This window comes from Sphaeramia orbicularis, chromosome 17, assembly GCF_902148855.1.
Source record: "Sphaeramia orbicularis chromosome 17, fSphaOr1.1, whole genome shotgun sequence".
In the NCBI taxonomy this organism is placed as follows: Eukaryota; Metazoa; Chordata; class Actinopteri; order Kurtiformes; family Apogonidae; genus Sphaeramia; species Sphaeramia orbicularis.
Window position 1 is genome coordinate 14,695,136 of NC_043973.1, and position 25,300 is coordinate 14,720,435.

At 35.5% G+C, this 25,300-nt stretch overlaps 1 protein-coding gene across 5 annotated transcripts in view; it reads right to left on the reverse strand.

Moving 5' to 3' along the window:
* The window catches only part of pde4ca (phosphodiesterase 4C, cAMP-specific a), a 135,088-nt gene that overhangs the window by 53,773 nt on the left and 56,015 nt on the right, over nt 1-25,300 (reverse strand). Inside the window, exon 1 of one of the 5 annotated variants that reach the window (XM_030160810.1) lies at nt 14,080-14,891. The exons of 3 other annotated variants lie outside the window; for them this stretch is intronic. In XM_030160810.1, the coding sequence (XP_030016670.1) occupies nt 14,080-14,228 (149 nt within the window). In that variant the 5' untranslated portion in view covers nt 14,229-14,891. Of the gene's footprint in view, nt 1-13,919; nt 14,892-25,300 lie in introns of those variants that run through there. One more of the 5 variants, XM_030160811.1, reaches the window with a different exon arrangement.

Sequence of the window (25,300 nt, forward strand, 5' to 3'; positions counted from 1 at the left end):
CCTTTTGTATATTTTCAGCATTTCTTTATATTTTTGTGTATATTCAGTATTTTTCAGTATATATCTTCAGTATAATTTTTTGTGATAGTTTTTATATACAGTTTTTCTTTTTGCACTTTGTACTTCTATTCTATTCTATTCTATTCTATTCTATTCTATTCTATTCTATTCTATTCTATTCTATTCTATTGCATTGTATTGTATTGTATTGTATTCTATTCTATTTAGTTGTATTGTTTTGTATTGTATTCTATTTAGTTCCATTGTATTGCATTGTATTGTATTGTATTGTATTCTATTCTATTCTATTCTATTCTATTCTATTCTATTCTATTCTATGTAGTTCTATTGTATTGCATTGTATTGTATTGTATTGTATTGTATTGTATTGTATTGTATTCTATTCTATTCTGTTCTATTTAGTTCTATTGTATTGTATTGTATTGTATTGTATTGTGTTCTATTGTATTGTATTGTATTGTATTGCATGGCATTGCATTCTATTCTATTCTATTCTATTCTATTTAGTTCTATTGTATTGTATTGTATTGTATTGTATTGTATTCTATTCTATTCTATGTAAAAGTTTTATCAGAATAATCCAGTTAAAACATTTTGTGATTCTGACAAATATTCCGGTAAATATCTGTGAAATAATTTGTTATTGTCACTTTCAACTTCATATCGAATCTTTTTCTAGTGGATTTCATGACAAATCAGTTGTGTGCATTGTACATCAAGTTGTGATGTTTCCATACCAAAAATGCACCAGCTTATTCCTTCTAAAAACAATGATAACTGATCTTAGTGGGGTGTTTATGTTTTCTGTGGCCAACAGTGTCATTCACGTACTGACAGAAGAAATGAGGAATGTTTGCCGGGCCATTTGAGTAAGAGAGGAACACACATGGTCTGAATTATGTCGTCAAAATTTTGGCTCACAGAGACTCAAAATGTCATCCTCTTATTTCATGTTGTAAGGTAAGGTCACAGTGTCCTGACGGCAAATCCAAAAACAAAATCCACATCTTATGATACTTTTTTGGCACTTTGTGGGCAATTATTGCAATATACATTTCTATTCACTTGTGTCTGGAATAAAACCATACAACACTAAGTCAAAGTCAAAATATGAGCCAGTGATTATTGTAAAGTAATAAGTAGTGTTTCTGTACCAACACAGGGTTATTACAAACTAAATAAAACTAACAAGAGAAAAATAATTACCTCAAATAAAGTTAAACTCAACTGTAAAGTACATGCAATACTCTATTTTAAATTGTACTGTATTTTTATATTTTTTTCAGTAATGTGGGTCAAGCTAACAGTGCACACTATGGGACTACAACTGTAATTAGTCATTGGATTCATTACCAGATCCTAATTTAATTACCATTTTGTTAATCGCTGTGAGTAAAAATAAAGGGAAAAAAAGTCCTAAGCTTCTGATTTCTGCCTCTTAAATTTGAGTATTGTATGGGTTTTCCTATTTTATATCAAACAAACAGACTTTGGATTGTGTAAAGCACTGACATTTTAGACCAAGCAGTTACACAAACTGATCTGTTCATTTTATTTGGCATCATAAATTCATGCAGCGATCTTTAGTGTTTGCAAATTAAGACTAAAACTAAAACCATAGCGAATTTTCAGATTATACAGCATTATGTTTAGCCTGGTAGTTTTGATTTTACACTGCAAACATTTTTACTGAATCTGCTATAATTTCTGCACTGGATGGACAACCATTTTAACTACCTTTCAGTTTATATTTATTTTTTATATTATTTTTTTTATATTTGTCATATTTGTTCTACTCTAATGTAATTTTTTTGCATGTAGATATTTTATATTTCGGATCTGATCATGACTAGAGCAACTGTAACAAACCTAATGTCTAACAGGGATTGTTAAAGTATTCAGATTCTGATGCTGTCATCATTTATGTGCGTTGTGTCAGTTTTCTTAGTCTGATGTCAGCGTCTTAACCCATAAAGACCCAAACAGCCACTGTCGACCAAAACCATCCACTGATCTAAACTGTTTAATACCTGTTGATCCTTTAATCCTATCAATACATGTAAATAATTGGTGTAAAATGCAATTTGTTATCTTTTCATGGTCATCAGATATGACCCATTTGGACGTTCAGAGGCTCTGTAGTTACCATGGAAACACTGTCATCTTCTACAACATTGATTCACCAGTAAAACCCATGGAGTTCGATCAATGACAGTGGATGGAGACACTTGTTTTATGTTCGATGAATCATATATTTGTTGAAAAAGTACATTTTTTCTTAAGTTTTCCCTGTTTTTGATAGAATAACCCTCAAATGTAATCTCATCATGATGATTAAAGTACATAATCAGTAAATTAAATATAGGAAAATACCTGATTTTCACTGAAAAAATGCTAAATATAGAGGATAATGTTATGATATATGGTGATAAATGTTGAATATGGACAAAAAGTCATTTGGGAACTTTCACAAAAGTCACACTGGGTCTTTATGGGTTAATTTAATCTCATCTTAATTTGTTATTTTTTCCATGATAGCTATAATGTAATTAGTCTAAAAGTCGAAATGATCAAATGGAGTTTCCCACCACACATGGACCAAATTTTGGTTCAGTTTCATCTGAACCTAAACCGAAGACCAGCTGTTTAGTCTGGGAGAGGTTTCACATCTGCATATTTGATGAACAGGCTTGAAAATTAAACTAAACAGAAACTAAACTGAATCTATTCAGTTCCACATGATAAAAAACTAATTATTAAAACTAAAACCAAAATTCACCTTGAAAGATTATGTAAAAAAAAAAAAAAACTAATGAAAATGTGTAAACTGTGTGAGATCTGGACCCCTACACCATCTGAGGTATTTAAGTGAAGGTCCATAATGCTCCTTGTGGTCCAGACCATCATTAGGAGCCACTGATGATTTAAGAAACACTTTCAGACACATTCATTATAACAAAATGTCTTCTGGCTGTCACGTCTGCCAGTCTTTGCCAGGACGAGTGAACGTTGAACTCCATCGTTTCTGCAAATGAAGAGGTTCACGAATGAAACTAAAATCACAGATAAATTGATCCTGAATGCACTGACCGGGCAGATTTGGATAATAATCGACTCCAGGCACGAACCCAACGCGAAGATAAGACTTTACGGACAAAAATGAAAAAGCATCTCAGCAGGATTTGGCATCAGAAATATCAACCGAGTCCAATATTCACACATTGAGATTTTGATAAATCGTGCAAATAAAGATTTCCTCTCCTCTTCTGTCATGTTGAACTGACAGGGGAGAGCATTAAGTTTCTAAAAAAAATGCAAACTGTTACCTCACTCTCAAACAACCTGCCAAAACTGACATCTCCGTAAGACTCTTAATTCATATTAAATTACTCGGAGTATAAATCAAACTGCTTCACTCCCAAACACCCAACAAAGCTCATACTAGTACATTACTTGTATTTGCTGTCAGTGGTTCATTTAGAAATCATCTACAGGCTCCGAGGGATTTTTCCATCCCGTTCCTGGCTGTCATGACTTGCATAATGCTCCATGTCATTGCCACTTCATTTTGCACTCGGCGGTCTGCAGCCAGCGTTGAGGGAAATTAAATCAATAGCCTGTGGACACAAAGCAGGCTATAAACAGTTTAAGAGCCACAGAGAAGTTACATGGCTCAGACTAATGGAGCGTTTAATTCTAAAAGCAGAGAAACCAGCTTGTACTCCTCACATCTGTACTCCTGTACATTTTATTAATGTACTTTTAATATCAAGAACTTTTTTTATACATACAATTAAAGACTCCCCAAGTGCAATGATGTGAAGCGTTTATATTTAATACCATTTTATGTCTTAACCCTTGAAGACCTTTAGCTATTTTTATGGTGACTTGTATATTTAATCTTTCCATTTATTCTAATATTATCCTCTGCCCTTTGCATTTTCCACAGGTCTACAAATAAAATGCCTCCAGAATAAAAATAGCGAAACTTCACCAAACTTTTAATTTTTCATTATCATGAAAACAAAAGTCAAAAATGTAAAAATGTCTTGGATCAAAATGTGAAATTGTGAGAAATAATGAGAGATTTGGTTTTATTCAAAAGGGATGTTTATCTCAGAGCTACCAGATCTACTTCAAAACACTGTCTACACATCACAATATATTCATTTTACAGGCTTTTTCTGGTGGAAGATTTAGAAATCTATTGTATAAATGTACATAAACACACGAACACGCACACACATATATATGTATATGTACAGTATGTGTGTGTGTGTGTGTGTGTGTGTGTGTGTGTAATAACACTTCTTTATCATATACATTGAAAATATCAGCTAACCAGCATGTCATTTTTTTTCCAATTCATGATAATAAAGTATGTAAGATTTAGTCAATTTAGCACCTTTTGTATATTGTCAGTATTTTTCCGTATATATTTTTACTACAATGTTTATGTGACAGTTTTATATATTGTCTTTTTGCACTTTAAGAATCTACTGCTAAACAGAACAGATAAACTCATTTTCAGTGTTCCTTTAACAGTGACAGTAAAAATGATGATATTTAATCTAAAATCGTTGACCAGCCTACTATGTTATTTTCATTTATTTAATTTACTGATTATGTAGATGGTGATAAAAGCTCAGAGAAGATTCAAAGATTGCTATATCAAAGCAGAAAACCGAAGAAAAAAGTGGTTTTCAGCTAAATGCATGTGACTGAATGTAAAAAAAAACAAGTGTCATTTATCAAACTGCAAGGGTTTTCACCTAAATTACTGAAATGTATTGATAGGATTAAGGGTCATTAAACATTTAGATCACCGGGCGTTTTTGGTCTGAGGGGGTTAAAATGCAAATATACTTTTTATTCCACATTCATTTGTCTGACAGATGAAGATCTTAAGCAGTGGATGATAAAAGAAGACTTTAGATTACAGTTAATTGTTGATTTTAGTTAAACAGTTGTGTAAGGTGTGGCTCACATTACATTTTCTTTTTACTTTTTCTCAAGTAAACAAAAATCTGAACGAGGCCGTTGGATAAGTGTTTCCAGCTACACAACAAATTATTTTCCACAACCACTCACGGTGTTTAGGTCATGCTGTATGTAATCCATTTCTACCAGTATTTTATATAGTAATTAAGTTGCTTTCTTGATGAAAATGTTTATTGTCCGATCACATTTTTGCTGTGTATGAGTTGTTAACAACTCCAACAAATAGTGGGTTTTCCCTCTGAATTTATCACATGGTTTCACTTCAATACGGCATATGTTCAAATGGTCCAATATAAGCAAAAATCAAAGATTAAAGTTAAAATAACTAAAAACAGATGTGCATCAGATCTTTTCTTCTTCTCCAGTTAATCACGGGAACAGCCCTAAGATTTATTTGATGTTCCTGTAAATAAAACTAGATACAACAGTCCAAACCAGCTCCAGTTTCATCAGTAACATGCTGTGATAACGATGATGCGTCAATAATAATCTAATGAGGTCTAATATCAGCCAGAGGGACCAGAACAGTACTTTTAGAGAAAATACTTTACATGTATTTGTCTGCTAAAGCATCTGTTCTGATATATTCAAGAAAAATCCCATTATGAGTAGAAGTTGTGCATGAAAAATACCTAAACAGCCACTAGCAACCGAAAACACCTACTGATCTAAAATGTTTAACAGCTTTTGAAACATTAATCTTATCAAATCATGTAAATACATCAAGTAAAATGCTCAGCTTTTCATGGTCATCAGATATGACCCATTTGGACATTCAGAGGTTCTGCAGTGAACATGGAAACCCTGTCATCTTGTGCAAAATTCATTAATAAAACCAATGTAGTTTGACAAATGGCATTGATTGCAGATTCCAGTTTCATTTTCGTTAAATATCGTACTGTGCAAAAGTCTTAGGCCACTTTTATCTTTGTTGGTTTAGTAAAGTTCGAATGACCACACAAATGCATTACTCAGTCTCTGTATTAAGATACAATGTGGATATATGTGTACAGGGTGTCCCATAAGTCTCCATACATAGGAGACATAATACATATGGTTCTAACATGTATTTCTTTATATTTCTTCTTTATAGTTCTTCAGCAGTGGAGGACATGCATTGGAAGTGTGTTCCCGACAAAATGGCAGTCATATAGAGCATATTATATAAATAAAAATGGTTTATGTCAAGAAACGTTTATTTTTCCTATGTATGGAGACTAATGGGACACCCTGTAGTACGTACAGCAGCAAAACCAAGTTTCAGAGACACAAACAGCTTCTATAGACCAAAGCGGCTGTACTTAGTATTTGTATTGATTGTTCAGACAATATGAGATTTATTGCATTATTTTTCTGATGTTTTATAACAGGTTTCATTCAGCACATGTCAGATGTTTCACACTAAATACTGACTTCAATCTTTAGAACCTATTTCGTTGAGTTTTTTGTGTGTCTTTTAAGGCTGTGCACATATTTCCTGTACTTTCTAGTTGTATCTGAAGAAAAGAGAATGAGAAATAAATATGTATGATCATTTCAACCCTGCAAAAACAACAAAGGTAAATATGGCCCAAGACTTTGGCACAGTACTGAATTTTTAAAATTTGTTTCGCAAAATAACCTTTGAATTTGCACTTCTTATCTGCGTTATCAGTAAATTAAATATAGGAAAATACCCCGTTTTCAATGAAAAATATAAAATGCAGAGGAAAATATTATAATAAATGGTGCTAAATCACTAAAAAAAAAGGTTAAATGTAATTGTAGATGTAGGTCTTTACGGGTTAATGCAGTGGTTCCCAACTTTTTTTGTCTCGTGACCCCATTTTAACATCACAAATTTCTGGTGACCCCAGACATTCAAAATGGAGACTTTTTTTTGCTAAAATGTATTTGTTTTTGATCATGTAATAGTTTGCTATAATATGTTGCAAATAAACATTAATTTTAGATGACATTTAGTCTATATAATGTAAATTTTTTACAACTAAGTTTTACATTTTTTTTTTTTACATTTTTTATCAATTACTAGAAATTCTAGGCGACCCCACGTGGGGTCCCGACCCCAAGGTTCAAAAACACTGCATTAACTGCTCCCAATCCCCTTTTTAAGTTGGTTGGCAAAGTCTATTCGTTCTCAAACTGATAAAACCTTGCACCACAAACGTCTGAAAACAGTGTTCAAGGGGTTAAACTGAAATGAGGAGGAAAGAGGGTCTTATTTAGAGGCTCACCTGGGGTGTATATCCACCAGCAGCACCAAAGTTTGCATTGTAATAACGTTGATCCTTGCCACTTTATTTATTTATTTATTTTTTGTCTTCTTTTTTAATCAATTATTTGAAATTTCAGGTGACCCCATTTGAATTCCAGGTGACCCCACTTGGGTCCCGACCCCAAGGTTGAAAAACATTGGGTTAATGTATCCTACAGACATGCTTTCAAAGCCAAAACCTGGATTTCAGTATCATAAAACTGAAATTAAAGAACAAATGAACACAGTGTAACGCATCAAATCCGTTTCTGTCCAAGGAATGCAGAGGGAATCTTATCTGCGTTACATTTAAGCCCCGAATTGAAAAGAAAAACCAACACCCACCAGTTGGTATTTCATCTAGAGACTAAAAACAAAAGTATGGAGTGTATTAAGAGCAGATGTATTTGACACTTCAATTTGTACGGTACCTGTTGCACACACAGACACTTAAAAGACATGCATCACCTTGCTACATATCCATCTATGGAGAAGGGGCTGCTGTTATCTGAATATTGTCTTCTGTGGTTTACTGAGATAATTGGACTTTAAATCACACATCAGAGGCATGCGAGGCAGCGTGTTCAGTGTCTGATGTCAAACTCTGTAGATTTATACCCTTCCTCCTCCTACAGGTTCAAGTCATCAGCTTTCTTCATTCCTAAATATGAGGATGCAGTCACGCAGATCGTTTTTTTATATTCACAAGAGGAGCTCTGGACTTCATACGTTAGCACTTACATCAGCTTTTTGGATGCCAGTTTATTTCTCTTCATGAAGAGAAAGACGGGAGAAAAGACACAGAAGGTCTGAAGCATTGCACAAGCTTTAGAGTTTAAATGCCTAGTATGTAATTTCTGCTGTTATGGGGTCTCTAAATCAAAAACAAAAGTAATTTGTGACGTCTAGGAGGATTGGATCAGTTGTTTTCGCTGCTGCTGCCGATAGGAGTCGAACATGACTCACGTTTCCAGATAAAATAAAGTTTTAAAGTCTGATTTATATTACATTTAGTGACGCACATTCACATCATAAAATGCCAGTAGTAATAATGGATAACACTGTTTGATTTAATATGTGAATACTTAGATTACTGTTGCAGCTTTAGCAAAAAAATTACATATTTCACTTTCATTCTGAGAGAAAAAAGAATTTTACCTGCTTTCTTGGACTGTTTTTGGGCCATAGAAAATCAACTAATCACAGGTGTGTTGTTTTCAGATAGGTAGTGATTGACAGCTGTAGTAACCAGTCACTGTTAAGCTTCCGTCAGACTCGCCTCTACTACATCTTCCATTTTGGACTGAGAGGAAAGAATTGCAAAAGGAAATATTTTCAGGTTCTAGTATTTTTTCCCCCATGAATTCAACTCTTACAGCGTTAACATTAGGTGATGAGTGGGGTCACAGATCGTTGTAAACTAGATCAATACTGAAATAATCAATTAGCCTCTACTCATGATATAAATAATATGTGTGGTAGTGTAGTGGTTAGTGCTTCTACCTCACAGCTCGCTCACAGGTTCAATTCCCTGATTGAGTTTGCCTGTTTCTTTAAAAACAGGTATATGTAGATTCATTTTCCAGTCAGTGCCTTAAAGATGCGGGAGACTTTCGTGACCAATTTTTCATCAAATCTGTAAAACCTTAGTCATAGCCTAAGTATCACAAATCTATAGGTCTTTCTGTGATTACTCACCTGAATCTTTTGCATTACGGTGAACAGTTTTGAAGTGCCATCCACCATAAACAAACCATATGTTTACAGAGTCATCTTCAGAATTTTGTCGCGACGTGCATTGTGGGAAGTGAAGGCTCCCGCCGCTGCCTGACAGTGGCAGCGGCAGCACGACCATATGCTGTTATATGGATGAAAAAAACACACGCGGAAACGGCTGAATGCGGAAACAGCTGGAGGAATATGCATAGAGAGAAGGGAGCTCTTGCCGTTTCCGCCTCATGTCTGTAGCAGCTGCCAGACAGCGGAGCAAACCGGCATTTCCCACAGTGCACGGAGCGACAAAATTCTGAAGATGCCCGAGTTACCTCCCGGCTCTGTTTGTAAACATATGGTCTGTTTATGGTGGATGGTACTACGAAATTGTTCACTATAATGCAAGAGATTCAGGTGAGTAATCACAGAAAGACTTACAGATTCATGATACGTAGGCTATGACTGAGGTTTTACAGAGTTGATGAAAAATTGGTCACGAAAGTTTCCAGCACCTTTAAACCAAGGTACTGATGAAGATCTTTAGTCAATAAGTGCCTTCAGTGGTAGCTGACTGCTCCTAATGGGCTACATGCTAATGCTAATGCTAGGTACTGTGTTTGTGTACTAGATGGGTAAAACACAGAGACTGATGCTGCATTCCAAGCCGGTTTTTGAGCCCATAAGTCACAATTTCAAACCACAACTCATGACTTCATAATGTTCCAGGAAAGTCACACCAAACTGCCCGAGCACAAGGAATTGTGGTAGCTAGATGTAAACAAACCAGAATGGCGGACCGCTCGTTATGCTCATTTACAATCATTTCTATCATCAAAGGTGCTTATTTTTTGCTTATTTGAGGGAAACAGAGGAGTAAAAATGGCCATAAGGCAAGAGAGGCTGTTATACCTTTTAAGTTATGTTATTTGTATATTTGGTTACGTATTTTGTATTAATTTATTCTTGCACTCAATGGACTGAAAACTAGCTAAGGCTAGAGTAGCTGCTGATTATGTAGAACATTTGCAGATAAATAATGTCAGAGCAATACCTTGTTTTAATAAACAATTTGCATAAACACCGCATCTATGGGGGCCGCCATTGTTGTTTCATGGGCTACGTGACGTCAGAGCTCAGAACTGGGAGTAAATCGATCTAGTACGAGTTCACGGGTGGCAAGTCATGGGTTTGACTGCCATTTCAGTGCATTCTCACCAGTGGAATAGGGCGTCCCATTTTTTGGACTTCTTTTCCGATCAAGCTCTTAATTTTACCAGTTAATCTCTTATATATTAGTAACTCCAAAAAAAAATTTCGGTCCAATCCGTAAAGTTTTAGACTCCCCCTACTGCCATCTTTAGGGTGCCCGTCAGCCGAGTGCAGAAAGCCCATTTTTCAATGGAAAATCATGCATTTGTCGGTTAGTTATGCCATATTTGCTCATGCAAATGTCATATTAGAGGTTTTGGGGGATGCTACTGTCGTTTATGAAGGTTTCAAATCATGTACAGGTCAAGGTCACATGATTTTAGACAAGATCAAGGTCATTTGACACTGAAAAATGGGTAAAATCACACATTTTTGCAGATTTCTTTATTGCCTAGTCTTATTTCAAAGATATGCACTCAGGGCTTTCACTGGAGAACATTTTATCCTAGATTACCCATCTGGTACCCTCCCTTTTCTTCAGTTCAGCAGGTACCAGATTTCTTTTCCAGAGAAGTTGGAAAAACACGAGTTACGGGTTGCCTGGAACGCAGCATGAATTTCCCTAAGGAGATACAATGAGTTTTTAAAAAACGCTGTCCAACCAAAAGTATGATTCTGTCACATTGTAGACCTCTGATGTGTTATCTGGTTTTTCTTGATCAGGTTTCCCTCCAACAAGGGTACAACACCATTATCAGATGACAATGAAATGAAGAATAACCTTTATTTGTCAGTATATATTTTATATTTGGGCATGCAGCACACACCAAAATGAACCTCTGTATTTAACCCATCATTAACTGAACATGCAGGAACATACCACACACTGCAGACTAGGAACAGTGGGCTGCCATGTTAGGTACCTGACTGGCAAATGGGTTTGTTAAGTGCCTCGCTCAAGGGCACATCAGTAACAATTTCTCTGCCAGTCCTGAATTTGAACATTCAAAATATTTGCTATGAGAACAAGTCATCAAATTGTAACAGGTCATTTTTAGATATTTTAATGTAAATAGGGATAAGTTTTATGGTCAAAATACCCTCAAATAGAAAACCCTCTACTTTTATAAATATTAAAAATGTCTTCTTGTTCACTGTGATATTAACAGATGTTTGATGATCTCCCTCCAATTTCTCTGTACTATTTCTCCACTGAACAAACCTGTGGTTTAGCCGTAACAGACTGTGATCATCAGAGCGCGGGGAGGATCAATACCCCGACCCAAATAAAGCTCCCTGCTCGCTGCCTCTGTCTGACTCACCATATTAACCGAGTGTGTTTAACAAAGACAGATGAAGCAGGAAAAATGTCAGGACTGCTTTTCAGACAGTTTTATGTCCACAGGTGGAAGTAATCTGAGCGGTGCTAAGTATGAAAGTGACATCTCCATGCTTTTCTCATTACCCCTGGACTTAAAGAACAGAAGCAACGTCTTATAAAAATTAATTAAGGAAAAATGATGAGTCCCCTTTCGATGCCCCCTCACAACTGTTTTACATTAAATCTGATAAACATATATCCAGCATGAGAAAGGACAGAGGAGCAGAATGTAAACATAACTTTATCTCTAGAGTCCTCCCTCACAGTCTCCCCTGTGGCATCGAGGATTATATGTGAAACTACAAAACTAAAGGGGGACTTTTCCTATGAGAACATTTGTACTGATACGCATCACGCAATATTAATCACACAACCATGTCTAGTATATTACGAACTGCTTTCATAAACTGTCAAACTTCACATGAACATTTTGTTAGTTGGTGCTTATTTGAAGTCAAGTTCATTGGATACTATGTCTATTTAAATCCTTAAAAATACTCAAAAGCTATTATTTTCATGGAGTTTGACATTTTGATTGGACCAGTGCCCAGTCCAACAAAAGGAAATGTGATAAAAAAAAATAATAAAAAAAAATTGTACATGCAGATATGAAACAAAAACAACTGATAAGGGCAAACTGATAAGGACAAAGGAATGTTTCTGTAAATATTGCAGATAAAAATGATTATGCAGTACACAAACGTCAGACATCCAGTTACAAAAGACAAAGAGTTAAATCACAGCGCAGGAAATCTACTGCTAAACTATGTAAGGATGGAAGCATTGAATTGCTATTGTAACTATAGCACAAGATCTTTGAATACTTAAGTAAAATTAGAGCTAAGAGATTCAGTGACATTTTACTTTGCTCTTGAAATCATGTCTGTTATGGAGTTTAAAAAAAAAAAAAAAAACATTGTCATGAGCCACACAACAAAAAATGATGTGATCTCCTACACCAAGACAGCAGCTCAGTTAAGATAAAATGCCAGAGGGGAACTTAAGTTAATGCAAAAGACCTAAATAAACCTGAATTAGCTGAGTCTGAGGAGGAATATAAAGAAAATCCATCCTGAGGAAAGTTGATTGATTCATGATGTGTGTAATAAATGCACTGCTTTACCAGAAGAAGAAAAATTCTGCATCTAACTCATGCAAGTGAATTTCAAGTATTTGTGGAAACAACCAGAAGCTTTAATGATGATGGTAAATAATTTGTGTTTGTCTAAAACCTATTAACTCACTAGTTTTGCTGCAGTTTAACCTGCATTTGCAGCAGAGACATTTACATTCTCAGTCTTTTAATGATGTTTTCTGAGGCCTGACAGAGGTTGTGCTTAGTAGGATTCAACATTTCATGCAAAAGAAAATATCCTTCTTCCAAGTGTTATTAATTTTTCAACTACGTAGTACTATTACTTCCATATAAATGATGGCCCACACTGTAAAACACTGCATTTGAACCAGTTTTACACTAAATTAAAAACCAAACCTATATTCCGCCTGAATAACTGTCCATTAGTCAGACATCCAGACTGTCAAATCTGCTAACAGGCTGGTGACAGTAGATTTACTTAACCCTTTGATGCATGAATTATGAGAACCTTAGTCAAGATTTTTTTCCTCAGTGTTTTTATTCCTATTTAGGCATGAAAAAATAATGTGATTGAATTTTTTTAAATGAATCTATTTTTTTATTGTTACAAAAACGTCCACTCAGTTGGACACCATGCGTAATTAATTTTTGAAGCAAAGAAACATGTAAGTGTAAGTGATATACTTTGTGGAAACTATGAAATACAAGCAGTTTTAATGCAGCTAATCTGATTTTTTATCACACCCTATAATACTAGTTATTACTCACTTCATGGAGATAATATGCAAAAAAAAAAAAAGTTTTGTCTAAGAAAACTGTTAATTACAGTCTAATAACAACTAGTAATTGATTTCCACTCAAACATGTTACTGCAGATCAGGTTTATCTCAGTTACAATGTCAAAGTTACAGTATTTGTATGAATTGTAGTGTATGGGATGATGCATAAGTGTCCACTGTGTTGGCTGATATGGAACTAAAACAACAAAACCCATTAATATATAAGAGAACAGCTGTAGAATAGATGTCCACTGTGGTGAACGCTATGCATGAAAAGGTTAAATAAATTAACATCTGAACATATACTTAAAACGTCTAAAAAAAAAAAATCTAAAATTGCTGCAGGAGACACAAAAACCAGAGTGACGTCAGAATAAAAGCTATATTTTTAAGAGTGATGACCTTATTTCGTCATAGACACTGACTTCATGCTGTGATGCTGTTGATAGACATTCCACACTGAGATGAAAGGAGACAGAAAGACAAAAAGACTGAGCGAGAACAAATGAGATGGCTCTTAATTACCGCCTGCGTTTCTGTATGATGTCAATAGGCCTGTTGACAGCGCACGGTGATCCCCATATGTTCCCACTCCGCACAGTGATACTCCGCTCCACAGAGTAACAGAACCCACAGTTCGTCGGCACACTCATCTTTTTTCTACTCTTTAACAACTCGTCCTCACCCTCCTCTTCTCGGCCGCTCCGCTGTTCTCCCTCTCTTGGTTCTCCTCAGCTTGGGGCCGCTTTCATCCCTGTAAAACCCGGCCCGCTTCCTCGTCTGTCTGGCTCTGTCAGGCTGTCGGCTTCTCCACGGCTTCCCAGGAGTTCTCATTACCACCTCGCAGGACCGGACACCAGCTCTAGGACCGGCGGCTCCACAGAGAAGCCGGGAGGAGCGTGGAAATGCAATCCATGTACGCCCTGTGGAAAATCTGCCTTTCTCCCTTGGATGGATTTGGAAGTGTAGTCCTTCCTGAGCACCTGGATTCCTCTTGCGAGAGCTGCAGTGCACACTCTTCAGTGCAGGCAGTAGAAAAAGCCTTTCATCACTCTCAGCAGAGCTCCTTTAATCGCTCTCTCTTGTACTCTTTTGCTCTGGGTCTAAATGTGGCGCAACATAGCTGCCCCTTCGCCTCTCTGTCTGTCTGTCTGCTCTCTCTCCTTTCCCTCTCAGCTTCCTCCTCTCCCCTCTGGCTGCTATACCTTTAATCACAGAGCAAACAGACCTTTCCTTTCCTTTCCTTTCCTTTCCTTTCCTTTCCTTGGACAAACTTGCTCTCCTGCTCCAGTCTGTCACAGCAGCCCCGTGCTCTGTGTGTGTATGTGTTTTCTTTTAGCCCTGGTGCCCCCATAGAATGTGCACAGATCTGAACAACACCTATGTGTACATGTGTGTGCGTGTGTATGCATATGTGTGTGTGAGTGTGATCAACTGAGCGTGTGCGTCAGTGAGCAGGCGTGTGTGTAGGCATGTGACCCAGCAAGTGTCTGTGTGTATCATACACAAGGGGGAACAAGTTTCAGAGTGAGGTCAGAGCTGAGAAAGGGGGCGGGATTGGAGCCAGCATGGTTCCTGCCTTCCCCAAATGGTTTAGCTTGTTTAACCCTTTCCTGCTCTAAAAAAAGCACAGTCCTATTACAACACACTCCCTTTAGGCACAGAGTCATTGTTGCATTAAGTGGTGTGAAGGTGTGCACCATCCTGGACAGATCACATTAGGTGCATCATTTGTGAAAATCCAGCAGAAATAAAGCAATGTTAGATTGGAAACTGCAATTAAATGCCACCATATGTGAAGATCCAGACCAGCAGTCCTCACATGTACAGGCTCCTCAGTCAACAGCTCAGGTTATGCTAATGCACAAAATACAAAAACTAACAAGGAACGAGTTCTAATCAATATACAGGGGTTGGACAAAATAATGGAAACACCTTAAAAAAATCAACAAAATATAATTTAATATGGTGTAGGTCCGCCTTTTGCGGCAATTACAGCCTCAATTCTCCGAGGTGTTGATTCATACAACTTGTGAATTGTTTCCTAAGGAATTTTAAGCCATTCTTCAGTTAGAATACCCTCCAACTCTTTTAGAGACGATGGCGGTGGAAATCGACGTCTTACTTGAATCTCTAAAACTGACCATAAATGCTCAATAATGTTGAGGTCTGGGGACTGTGCCGGCCATACGAGATGCTCAACTTCATTAGAAAGTTCCTCATGCCATTCTTTAACAATTCTAGCTGTATGGATTGGGGCATTATCATCTTGAGGTGAAGGTGTTTCCATTATTTTGTCCAACCCCTGTACAAGCATGAAAATTCTGTTAAAATCTGCTACACACAGCTTTGCAGAAGGTATGGAAGCTACTAACATATCTAGGTAACTTAAATATTTGTGTACCTTTTGGCTTTGTCATATTTATTTATTTTTACTTTATTTATTTTTAATCGTCTTTCTCCTTATTTATTTATTTATTTAAGTGTATGTGAACTTACGTATGTGCATATGTGTACATATATATGTATGTATGTATATATGTGTCTCAACATGTATGTGTTTGAAGGGGCTTTGTATATTTCTTTATGTATGTGTATTATATCTGGCTGTAGATAAATTTATCCAAGGTCCATTACTTAGGGTGGGTGGGATGGGTGGGAGGGCAGGTGGATGGGAATTGAATATAATAATTTCATGTTTAAGTTGTATGCTTCTTTTTGTTGACTTGAAAACTGAAAATAAAAAAAGGACCTTGATCAAAAAAAAAAAAAAATCTGCTACACACTAGAAAAAATGGCACTCCAAAAGAAGTAAAACTGAATTAATACATGATTTTTTTTTATGCAAAAAGATTCAACCAATGGAACAAGTGAGTTCATAGCTAATAACATTTACATTTAAGTCCCTGAATATTAACTTAACTATTCTTAACCTCCTAAGACCCAGCTATGGGTTTTCTGTCCACATTTGTGGACAAGAGTTTCACAACTTTATACAAAAAAAAAAGAAAAGAAAACTGTCCACCATAAAGGACATTACATAAAAATTTAAAAACTGCGTCTGAAAAAACAGTTGCATCATGAAGTTTCCAATACAGGCACTTGTTTAATAAAAAACAAAAAAAGCTTGTACTTTGCTGACATTTTCTGGGTCTTAGGAGGTTAAGGTCGCCAGATTCACTTATTCTTAACTATTTTTTACCAGCATTGTGAAGTTGTGTCTCATAATAAGCTTGTAATGCTCAAAAGTAGTATTTTCCTCCTTAAAAGCAGTGTCTTTTTTAATCCTTCCATGTCATACACTTCATTTAATGCATGTTTAAATTCATTTTTAAAGCCCATATTAGATTTCAGTCCACTGCGTACTCGAAACAACATTAGAAATTGGCATCTTGAGACAAAAATTGTTAAAGTTAGGATTCATGACTTGTATTTGGTTGAGCTTTTTGTGCCATAATAAACCATAATCTTCCAGCCTGTCATTATCTCAGCTGTACATGTGGATGGCACCCTGTCAGAGTTTATTTTCTCTACTGTCTCAGGTCTTTGTGAGTATATACAATATTTTTACCTCTACATTTGTAGGCGTTCTGGAGTATTTAACACTATATGGTACACATGTTTCTCCACTACTTTAAACAAAAACAAAAAAACGTTCATAAAGGAGCCGACCATGTTCCACAAATTAACATAATCTGAAAAAACAAAATTTGAAAAACAGTCTACATTGAAGGGTTAAATATTATGTAGGAGTGGAACAATAATGTGTGGATCTTTGTCCTTAGTTTTATTTTATGTCTGTATTGTGATTTGTGTCACAAATAGAGCTGTTGGAAATAAAATTCAGACATGTTTTTAATATCATGTAGAGTATTATCACCTCCAAACAGAGTGAGCAGCAGTGGCAGACACATCCCATCTGTGTCAGGTAGAGATTGATGACCGGATGAGTATGACAGGGTATTATAGTAAGTAGCTCTCGGGACACAGGCTGCTGAGAACATGAACAAACACACACTTACCCGTATACAGTATGTACTCACGCACAGGCTTAGGCACCAATATGCAAGGTCACCCATGGCCAGGGGCAGTGTATTTTTGAAGGCAAGAAATGTGAAAAGTAAATATGAAACCCAAGCTGCTTGAACTTCTGTGTTCTTCGTATGAAAACTTAAACAGGAAATATTTGACAAGAGATCAGCAAAATGAGACGACTGGCGCGACTCTGCAAACTATGTTCCCAGAGACCGAGTCCATGTCTGGGCTTTTGGATGAATATCGAGAGGATGTTTGAGGAAACTGAAGGGGGGGGTTCCTTACTTCACTGATGTCTTACAATATTTAAGTATGTAAATGTTTAGCAAGATTATATTTTTCTATTTACCATTTTCTTTAGTAAACCATTCTCAGTTCATCTTAAGCTTATGTTATATCCTTATCAGGGATGTTATTGATTAACATACACTAGGGCTGTCAAAATGAACACATTAACATGGATTAATCCATCATCATGATTAATCTGATTAAAAATTTTAACGCATTTAACCCATCTGCAGCACAGAATGACTCTGAACCAGTGGCGATTTCTCATAGACTGCAAGGGAAACCCGGCTTCCCCTAAAATTACGAAAATTAAATGGTCAAATATGTACGGTTGTGTTGACATTTTATTGACTACAAATGTGTTAGAACACGTTCATCTCACAGACGAGTTCGTTCAGAATCAGCTTTATCACAAATCAACAGACTCAGTGTTGTTCACTTCTCATACATTCCCGTTGCGCTGTTTTCTCATACGATCTCTGCTCAGTGCATTTGCCCGTAGACGCTCAGTGTCCATGCACTTCAATGGGACTGAGTGGAACAGTTTTTTTCATTGCCTCAAAACTGGACGGTAATTGGATGAGTGCCATGATATTGTCCTGCCCCTGGACGCTCGGCATCTCTGGGGGTGAATGGAGCTGTGGGCGGAGCTCGGCTGGACTGGACGCCAGGATTACACATGCTGATTGACTCAGTTGAAAGGCTGAATCCCGTTTGATTGACAGCTATTTTCAGATCTACTCCTTCACTTGACAGAGTTCAGTTTAATACCGTCGCACATTCTGCTGTGAAATGGAGAGAGAAACCACTACGAAATTACTTGTTCATTTCTTGCACTGTAAATAAAACACACTCATTGTACTACCTTGTTTCAATTTAACATAATTTCAGCATTTTCTTGTTTACTTGGTACGATAAGGTCACTGACCATTTTCTTAAAAAGGAACGGAGGGCTGAATTTATGTTTAAATAACTTGACATTTTTTTATGTAAGCTGACAATGAGCTTCCCCTCTCTGAAAGACAAGCAGCCGCCACTGCTCTGAACGTCTCTGCCATCACATTTCAGGCAGTTTGTCCAAGTAGATTTAACGTCATGCATGAACAAATGGACAGTTGATCCAGTAGTGACAGGCAGCGGAACTAACCCATAAAGATGGAAGACGTTAAACAGCACGTTGGCCCTCTGGATGGGAAAGTAGAGTACAAACAAAACCCAAGATGGAACAGTCAAACGACATAAAGTATTATACACACTCTGCAGGAAGGAGTTTTCTTTCACCAAAGCACTTCCAGCTTAAAATACTACATTAACATGAAGCATACGTTAGTTGGGGATTCTGCTAGCACTTCGGCTAACAACGAACACATTAAGTGCATATAAATTCCCTTCTTTCTTGAGTCTGTCTGCTCATGCAAAATTAAACTCAATCAATATAGATTAAAATGAATATTTAATCATAATTCATCAAAATTAATCCACAGCAAACCTGTGACTAATCTGCAAGGTTATTATCGTTAACGAAAACTAACAAAATGACGAAAACTAGAATTGAAAAAACATTTTTGTTAACTTAAATAAATAAAAACAATAATTAAAAGAAAAAATGATAACTAACTGAAACTGTATTGTGTGTTTACAAAACTAACTAAAACGGATAAAAATTATGGATAAAATTCCCTTAGTTTTCCTCTTTGTTAATGTCGGATTGATTCGAAATCGATTTATTTCACTAGCAATTTTAGCTAGCAGCACCATACGACACTTCACGGTCCGTCACTTCTCATCACTTGTGGTTTCCAGTCGTCTTCTGGTCCCCACTCTACCTGGAAACATGGAGACTAAAGTTGGGAGAAAGCAGCAGAGTCCTGTCTGGGATTTATTTGAATATGATGGTGAAGAAGAGAAAAGATACGACAAAACTAAAATTAATACTAAAACTAAAATACAACGAAGCATTTAGAAAAAAATTAAAACTAATAAAAACTAGCAAACCTGCTCTAAAAACGAATTAAAACTAACTGAATTAGAGAGAAAAAAGTCAAAACTAAATAAAACTAAACTATAATGAAAAATCCAAAACTATGATAACCTTGCTAATCTGATCAAACATTTTAATTGTTTGACAGCACTAAAATAAACACATACTAGTCTGGCTACACTGGAATAAAGTGAATATTTCAGTCGTTCAGTAGCAGGGTTGTTGCTCCCCTTGCAGCATAAGAACCTCTGAGCTGCAAGTACAGGCTGAAAACTGCAAGTTTTGTGAAATACATCAGTCTTTGTGACGTTTTCTTTTCTAGGGATTCAGTCATTTTAGCACCACAGAATGTTTCTTCATTGTGCACGATCCAGAAACAACTTTGCTAATGACGTTATTTTGCATCTTGTGCTTAGCGCTGCCCAAGAACTGTTAAAAATACAGTTCATTTTATTGAAAAGGAAAAAAAAAAAAAAAAAAAAAACAGCACTAGGAACCCTAGACTCATCATTATTTTCACATTGATAGTACACTGTAAAAAAAATCCTGTTGTTTTTATGAAAAAAAAAAACGGCAGCTGTGGTTTCCAGAACAATACTGTAAAAAACATATCCAACTGTAAATATATTTATGGAGTAACATGTAGATTTAACAGTTTAAACATGTAGATTTAACTGGTAAGTGGACTGCACTTATTTAGCACATTTTCTACACCTTCATGGTGCTCAAAGCTCTTTCCAAAACCACCAGGTCCAACTGGGACCAGTTTAAGGTTCAGTGTCTTCCATGGACACTTTAACATATGGATAGTCGGAGCCAGGATTCTAACCACCAACCCTTTGATTATTGGACAAGCCGCTCTACCAACTCTACCAACCCATTAATTTACAAATTTAAAATGTTAAATTGTGAATGTTTACTTTTTTATATAACTTTTTTATTTAAAAAAAAAAAAAAAAAGAGAAAAAAAGCAAATATGCTGTTATTTCAACATTATGGTCTTGCAATTTAAACAGCACCACAATGTTTTCAATTCAGTTTTATTTTCTAAAAACAATAGAAACACATCATTTGTACATACAAATCTGGTTTTGTTCACATACTCTTCCTGTAAAAACTACAGCTATATTTGATTTAATCATTGACACAAAAATCTTTTCAGATAAACAACTTTGCATCGTATTGTCACAGTTTTTTTGTTGTTGCAATTTTACAACTTTTTGGTGTTAATTCTACCGTCATTTTTTACAGCGTAGGTTAGTAAAAGTAATTGAATATAATTTAACACTAGAACATACTGTCAAAAATGGGGCAATGTAGAGCTCATACTGTTGTAAGAGACTCGAGGGAAGCCTTTGTAAATGCTATATATAGGCATTTTTCAGACATGTTTGCTATATAATTACATCCATTCATGAACATCACTCTTCAGTTCAGTCCTGTCTGCACTTTCATTTCACACTCCAGAACTATTTCAATGTAAAGCAGCACTAAAATAAAGACAAATGTCCTCGTGAGACATTATAAGACCGGGTGCTTTCCCACTTGTCCCCATGTTTCATCATATTGTCACACTTTCATGTCAGTGCCTCCCTCTCATGCCTGCATTGTGAGTCAGCCTAGTCATGATTGTCAGTGGTGATAATTTGTGTAGTTTTTAATCTCTGTTACAGATGTTAGCCGAGACATTTGTCTGCAGCAATGACTAAAAATGTTTGCGTGAAGCTTCAGCGTGTGATATTTAGTGAGGTCTAGAGGTGAACTCTGACAACCTGACTCCTTCCAAACCTTTCAACAGTGGCTGCAAAAATGAGACCTTTCTAGAGCCAGTGTTTGTTTCATATGCTCTGGGCCTTTTAGTTGAGTGGATATTTATAATCATGGCGACAGTAATGCACAGTAATTCAACGTTAGGGGCCACTAACTCTAAACTGAAGTCTGTTTTAAGCTACTGCAAAAACAGGATAAATTGTGGACGTGACATATAACAATTCATTCTAAGGTAGTGTTCACACAGTTCTACACAGATCACATTGTAATACGTCACATCTACAACTAGATCCTCTTAAATCCTTTTAAAATCTCACACAGCAGACTTTTAACTGTGAAAGTCTGTGTGTAATCTTCATTTACAGACTTAAAGGCAAAGGGAATTCCCCTACTCAGCATGTGATCACTGGAAAATAAAATATAAAATAAGATGATTATTTCTGTAGTGTAGTATTAGGACGCTTTTTCTGTTTTGAAAGTACACACCCTTTTTTTTTTTTTTTTTTTTTTTTTTTTCTTGCCATTTTTGTTTGGGTAGAATTAATCATTTTCACACCATACAGCAGTTCCTCATGAGCAAATGTTCCACTAAAACAACTTTCTCCTGACACTATTTTGCTAGATAAGTTATGACTTTATTTATCCTGCCATGGGCTAATTTCACAGTTAACCCTCCAGTATCCAGGTGCGCCTTTTAGGCACACTTTGCACTTACTTTGTGTTACAAAACTTCATATTATTTTTCACAATTTAAATAAGGTTAGAATTCAAAAGTTGTTCATTTTTGCATGATCTTTAAAATTCTGGCCACCAACTAAAATGTGCACATTGTAAACAAAAGAAAATTACAAGACTAGCATCTGTCTGCCAAGTGTGCCTAAAATGCACTATTTCTTCCATTTGATATGTATGATTAGGGCTGACCTTGATTTACAAAAATAAAATCAAAGTAGAACAGAAAAATAAATCAATATATAATATTTAATAGTTTGATTTATAGGTGTGCATTTTACGCACACTTGGTGACAGATACTAGTATTTTTGAACATGTGACCTAGCGCCAAAAATAATAATGCAACTTAACCAATGTTGCTGTTAATCATTGACATATGCCAGGATGAAAAAAAAATCAAATAATATGTGATCCACTTTTTATGTAGTATATTGAAAAAAATTAATTTTTTGTGTTTTTTGCATCCAAAAAATGGTTTGTTTACATTACAAACACAGCATTTAAAGGGTTAAAAAGTGTGACAGTTATTCAGTATTTGGTATTTTTATTTACGGCTCAAGTTGATGAAATAGAAAAAAATGTAAAAGAATTAAAAACAAACTGTATGAAAATTTTTTTGACATTATTCCACAAGTGTGCCAAAATGGCCCACTTGGTGCTTGGTAAGGGCCTAGCTAGATGGGATACCGGAGGGTTAACAGCAGCAGCATACAACAAGCAAGTGCAGAGAAAAAATGGGTAGAAAAGCTATAAATGAGTGAAAGATCTAGTATGTATCTGTGGTATCGCTACTTCTTGGGGTGTAAAAGTCTGGTGCTGAAGGAGGTACTCAGAGCCTCTACAGCACCGGTGTCAAACATAAGGCCCGGGGGCCAAATCTGGCCCGCCAAAGGGTCCAATCCGGCCCGTAGGATGAAATGCACTGAAAATATTAACAATCAATGGTATAAAAATCATTTTAATTCAGGTTCTACATACAGAACAATTAGATCTCAATTGGGTCAGACTAGTAAAATATTATCATAATAACCTATAAATAATGAAAACACCAGATTTTATCTTTGTTATAGTATAAAAAAAGTAAAATTACATGAAAATGTTTATATTAACAAACTATCCTTTTACAAAAATGTGAATAACCTGAACAAATATGAACAATCTGAAACGTCTTAAGAGAAGTGCATGCAATTTTACCAATATTTGGCCTGTTACTAAATGTTTTGTGCATTTGTAATAATAATGTAAGTTGTAATGCACATGTGTAAATGAAAAACTGATAAACTGAGGCAGAATACTGGTAAAATTGCACTTGTTTTTCTTAAGACATTTCAGGTTGTTTATGTTATTCAGATTTTTAAGGAAACGTTGTAGATGTAAACATTTTCATAATATAATTTTACTTTTTTCACTGGTATTATATTACTGCTCCGGCCCACTTGAGATCATATTGGACTGAATGTGGACCCTGAACAAAAAAATGAGTTCGACACCCCTGCTCTACAGCGTCCAAATGCACTGCCATAGCATCCTGTGCTCAGCGCTGCTAAAGGGCAATAAAAATTTTTTTAAAAAAACTACCCGGATAACTTTCACCCCTATTCCAGAGTGATTCAATGATGCCAGGGTGAAGAGTGTTAGTTGTGGAGACAGAACTGGATATGCAGGACTATTCAACATGAGCCATGAGAGAGGGATGCTGAGATGTGACAAAAAAAAATATAGGACCTTGGATAAAGTCAGTTTTAAGATGTAAAAAAAAATAGATAGATAGATAGATAGATAGATAGATAGATAGATAGATAGATAGATAGATAGATAGATAGATAGATAGATAGATAGATAGATAGATAGATAGATAGATAGATAGATAGATAGATAGATAGATAGATAGATAGATAGATAGATAGATAGATAGATAGATAGATAGATAGATAGACCATTTGTACACTTTAAGTAATATAGGATTAAAGGATTAGGATTAAGTTAAAAGATACAATCAAATAAAAGTCAAAGATATAAGCAGTATAAAAGTATAAAAAATATAAACATAAAGACAGTATAAAAACTATTAAGACACTAGCACAGTGACTTATGAATATTTAAAAATAAATGGATGTACAAATAAATATTAACCCTTTCATGCATGAATTATTAGAACCTTTGTCAATATCTTTTCTTGAGTGTTTTTTACTCCTCATTAGGTATGAAAAAACAGTGCAATTGAGGGTTTTTTTTTTCATGGATTTACAAAAATGTCCACCTGGCTACATCATGCATTTATTCTTCAAGCACAGAAATATGTATTTAAAACCCAATATCAGACAGTGATATGAAAACAATGAAATAAAAACATTTTTAATGCTGCTAATCTGATGTTTTCTCACATTTTAACACACTCTAATACTAGTTATGACTCACCGGATTGATTTGATTGCTTGATGTATTAATTTTGAATATGACTGTCAAAACAGAAGAAAATAAATAAACAAAACATTTAAGCATAAGACATATAATACATATTCGAAAAAGAGTGAGAAGAAGCATAACTTATAAAATCCCACTCCTTCTCCTTAAATTATTAACAACAGTAATAATCTTCCTAGTTCATGGAGATAATATGCACACAACAAAAAAACCCAAACATTAAAAAAAAAAAACAAAACTGTTCATTAAAATCTAACAATTAACAATTGATTTAAATTCAAACATATTACTGCAGATCAGATTTATCAAGAACAGCAAAGTTACAGTAATGGTCTGAATGTCAGTGTATTGGATGGTGTATCAGTGTCCACTGTGTTGGCTGATTATGCAACTAAAACAACAAAACCTGTGAATATACAAGAGAACAGCTGGAGAATTAACTGTCCACTGGAGTGAACACTATGCATGAAAGGGTTAAAGTAAATTTGGATCAATTTCATGATTATTAGGCAATGGAAAAAGGATGACAACAGTTTCAGTATCACTTTCATAAGTTGAAATTTCGGGGTTAAGGTTCAGGACAGCCATTAACTGTCAAATGGAACAAATGGATCCTATTATATGATGATTTTATATACACTAAACTTACAGCTATCCCAAAAATTAAGGATAAGG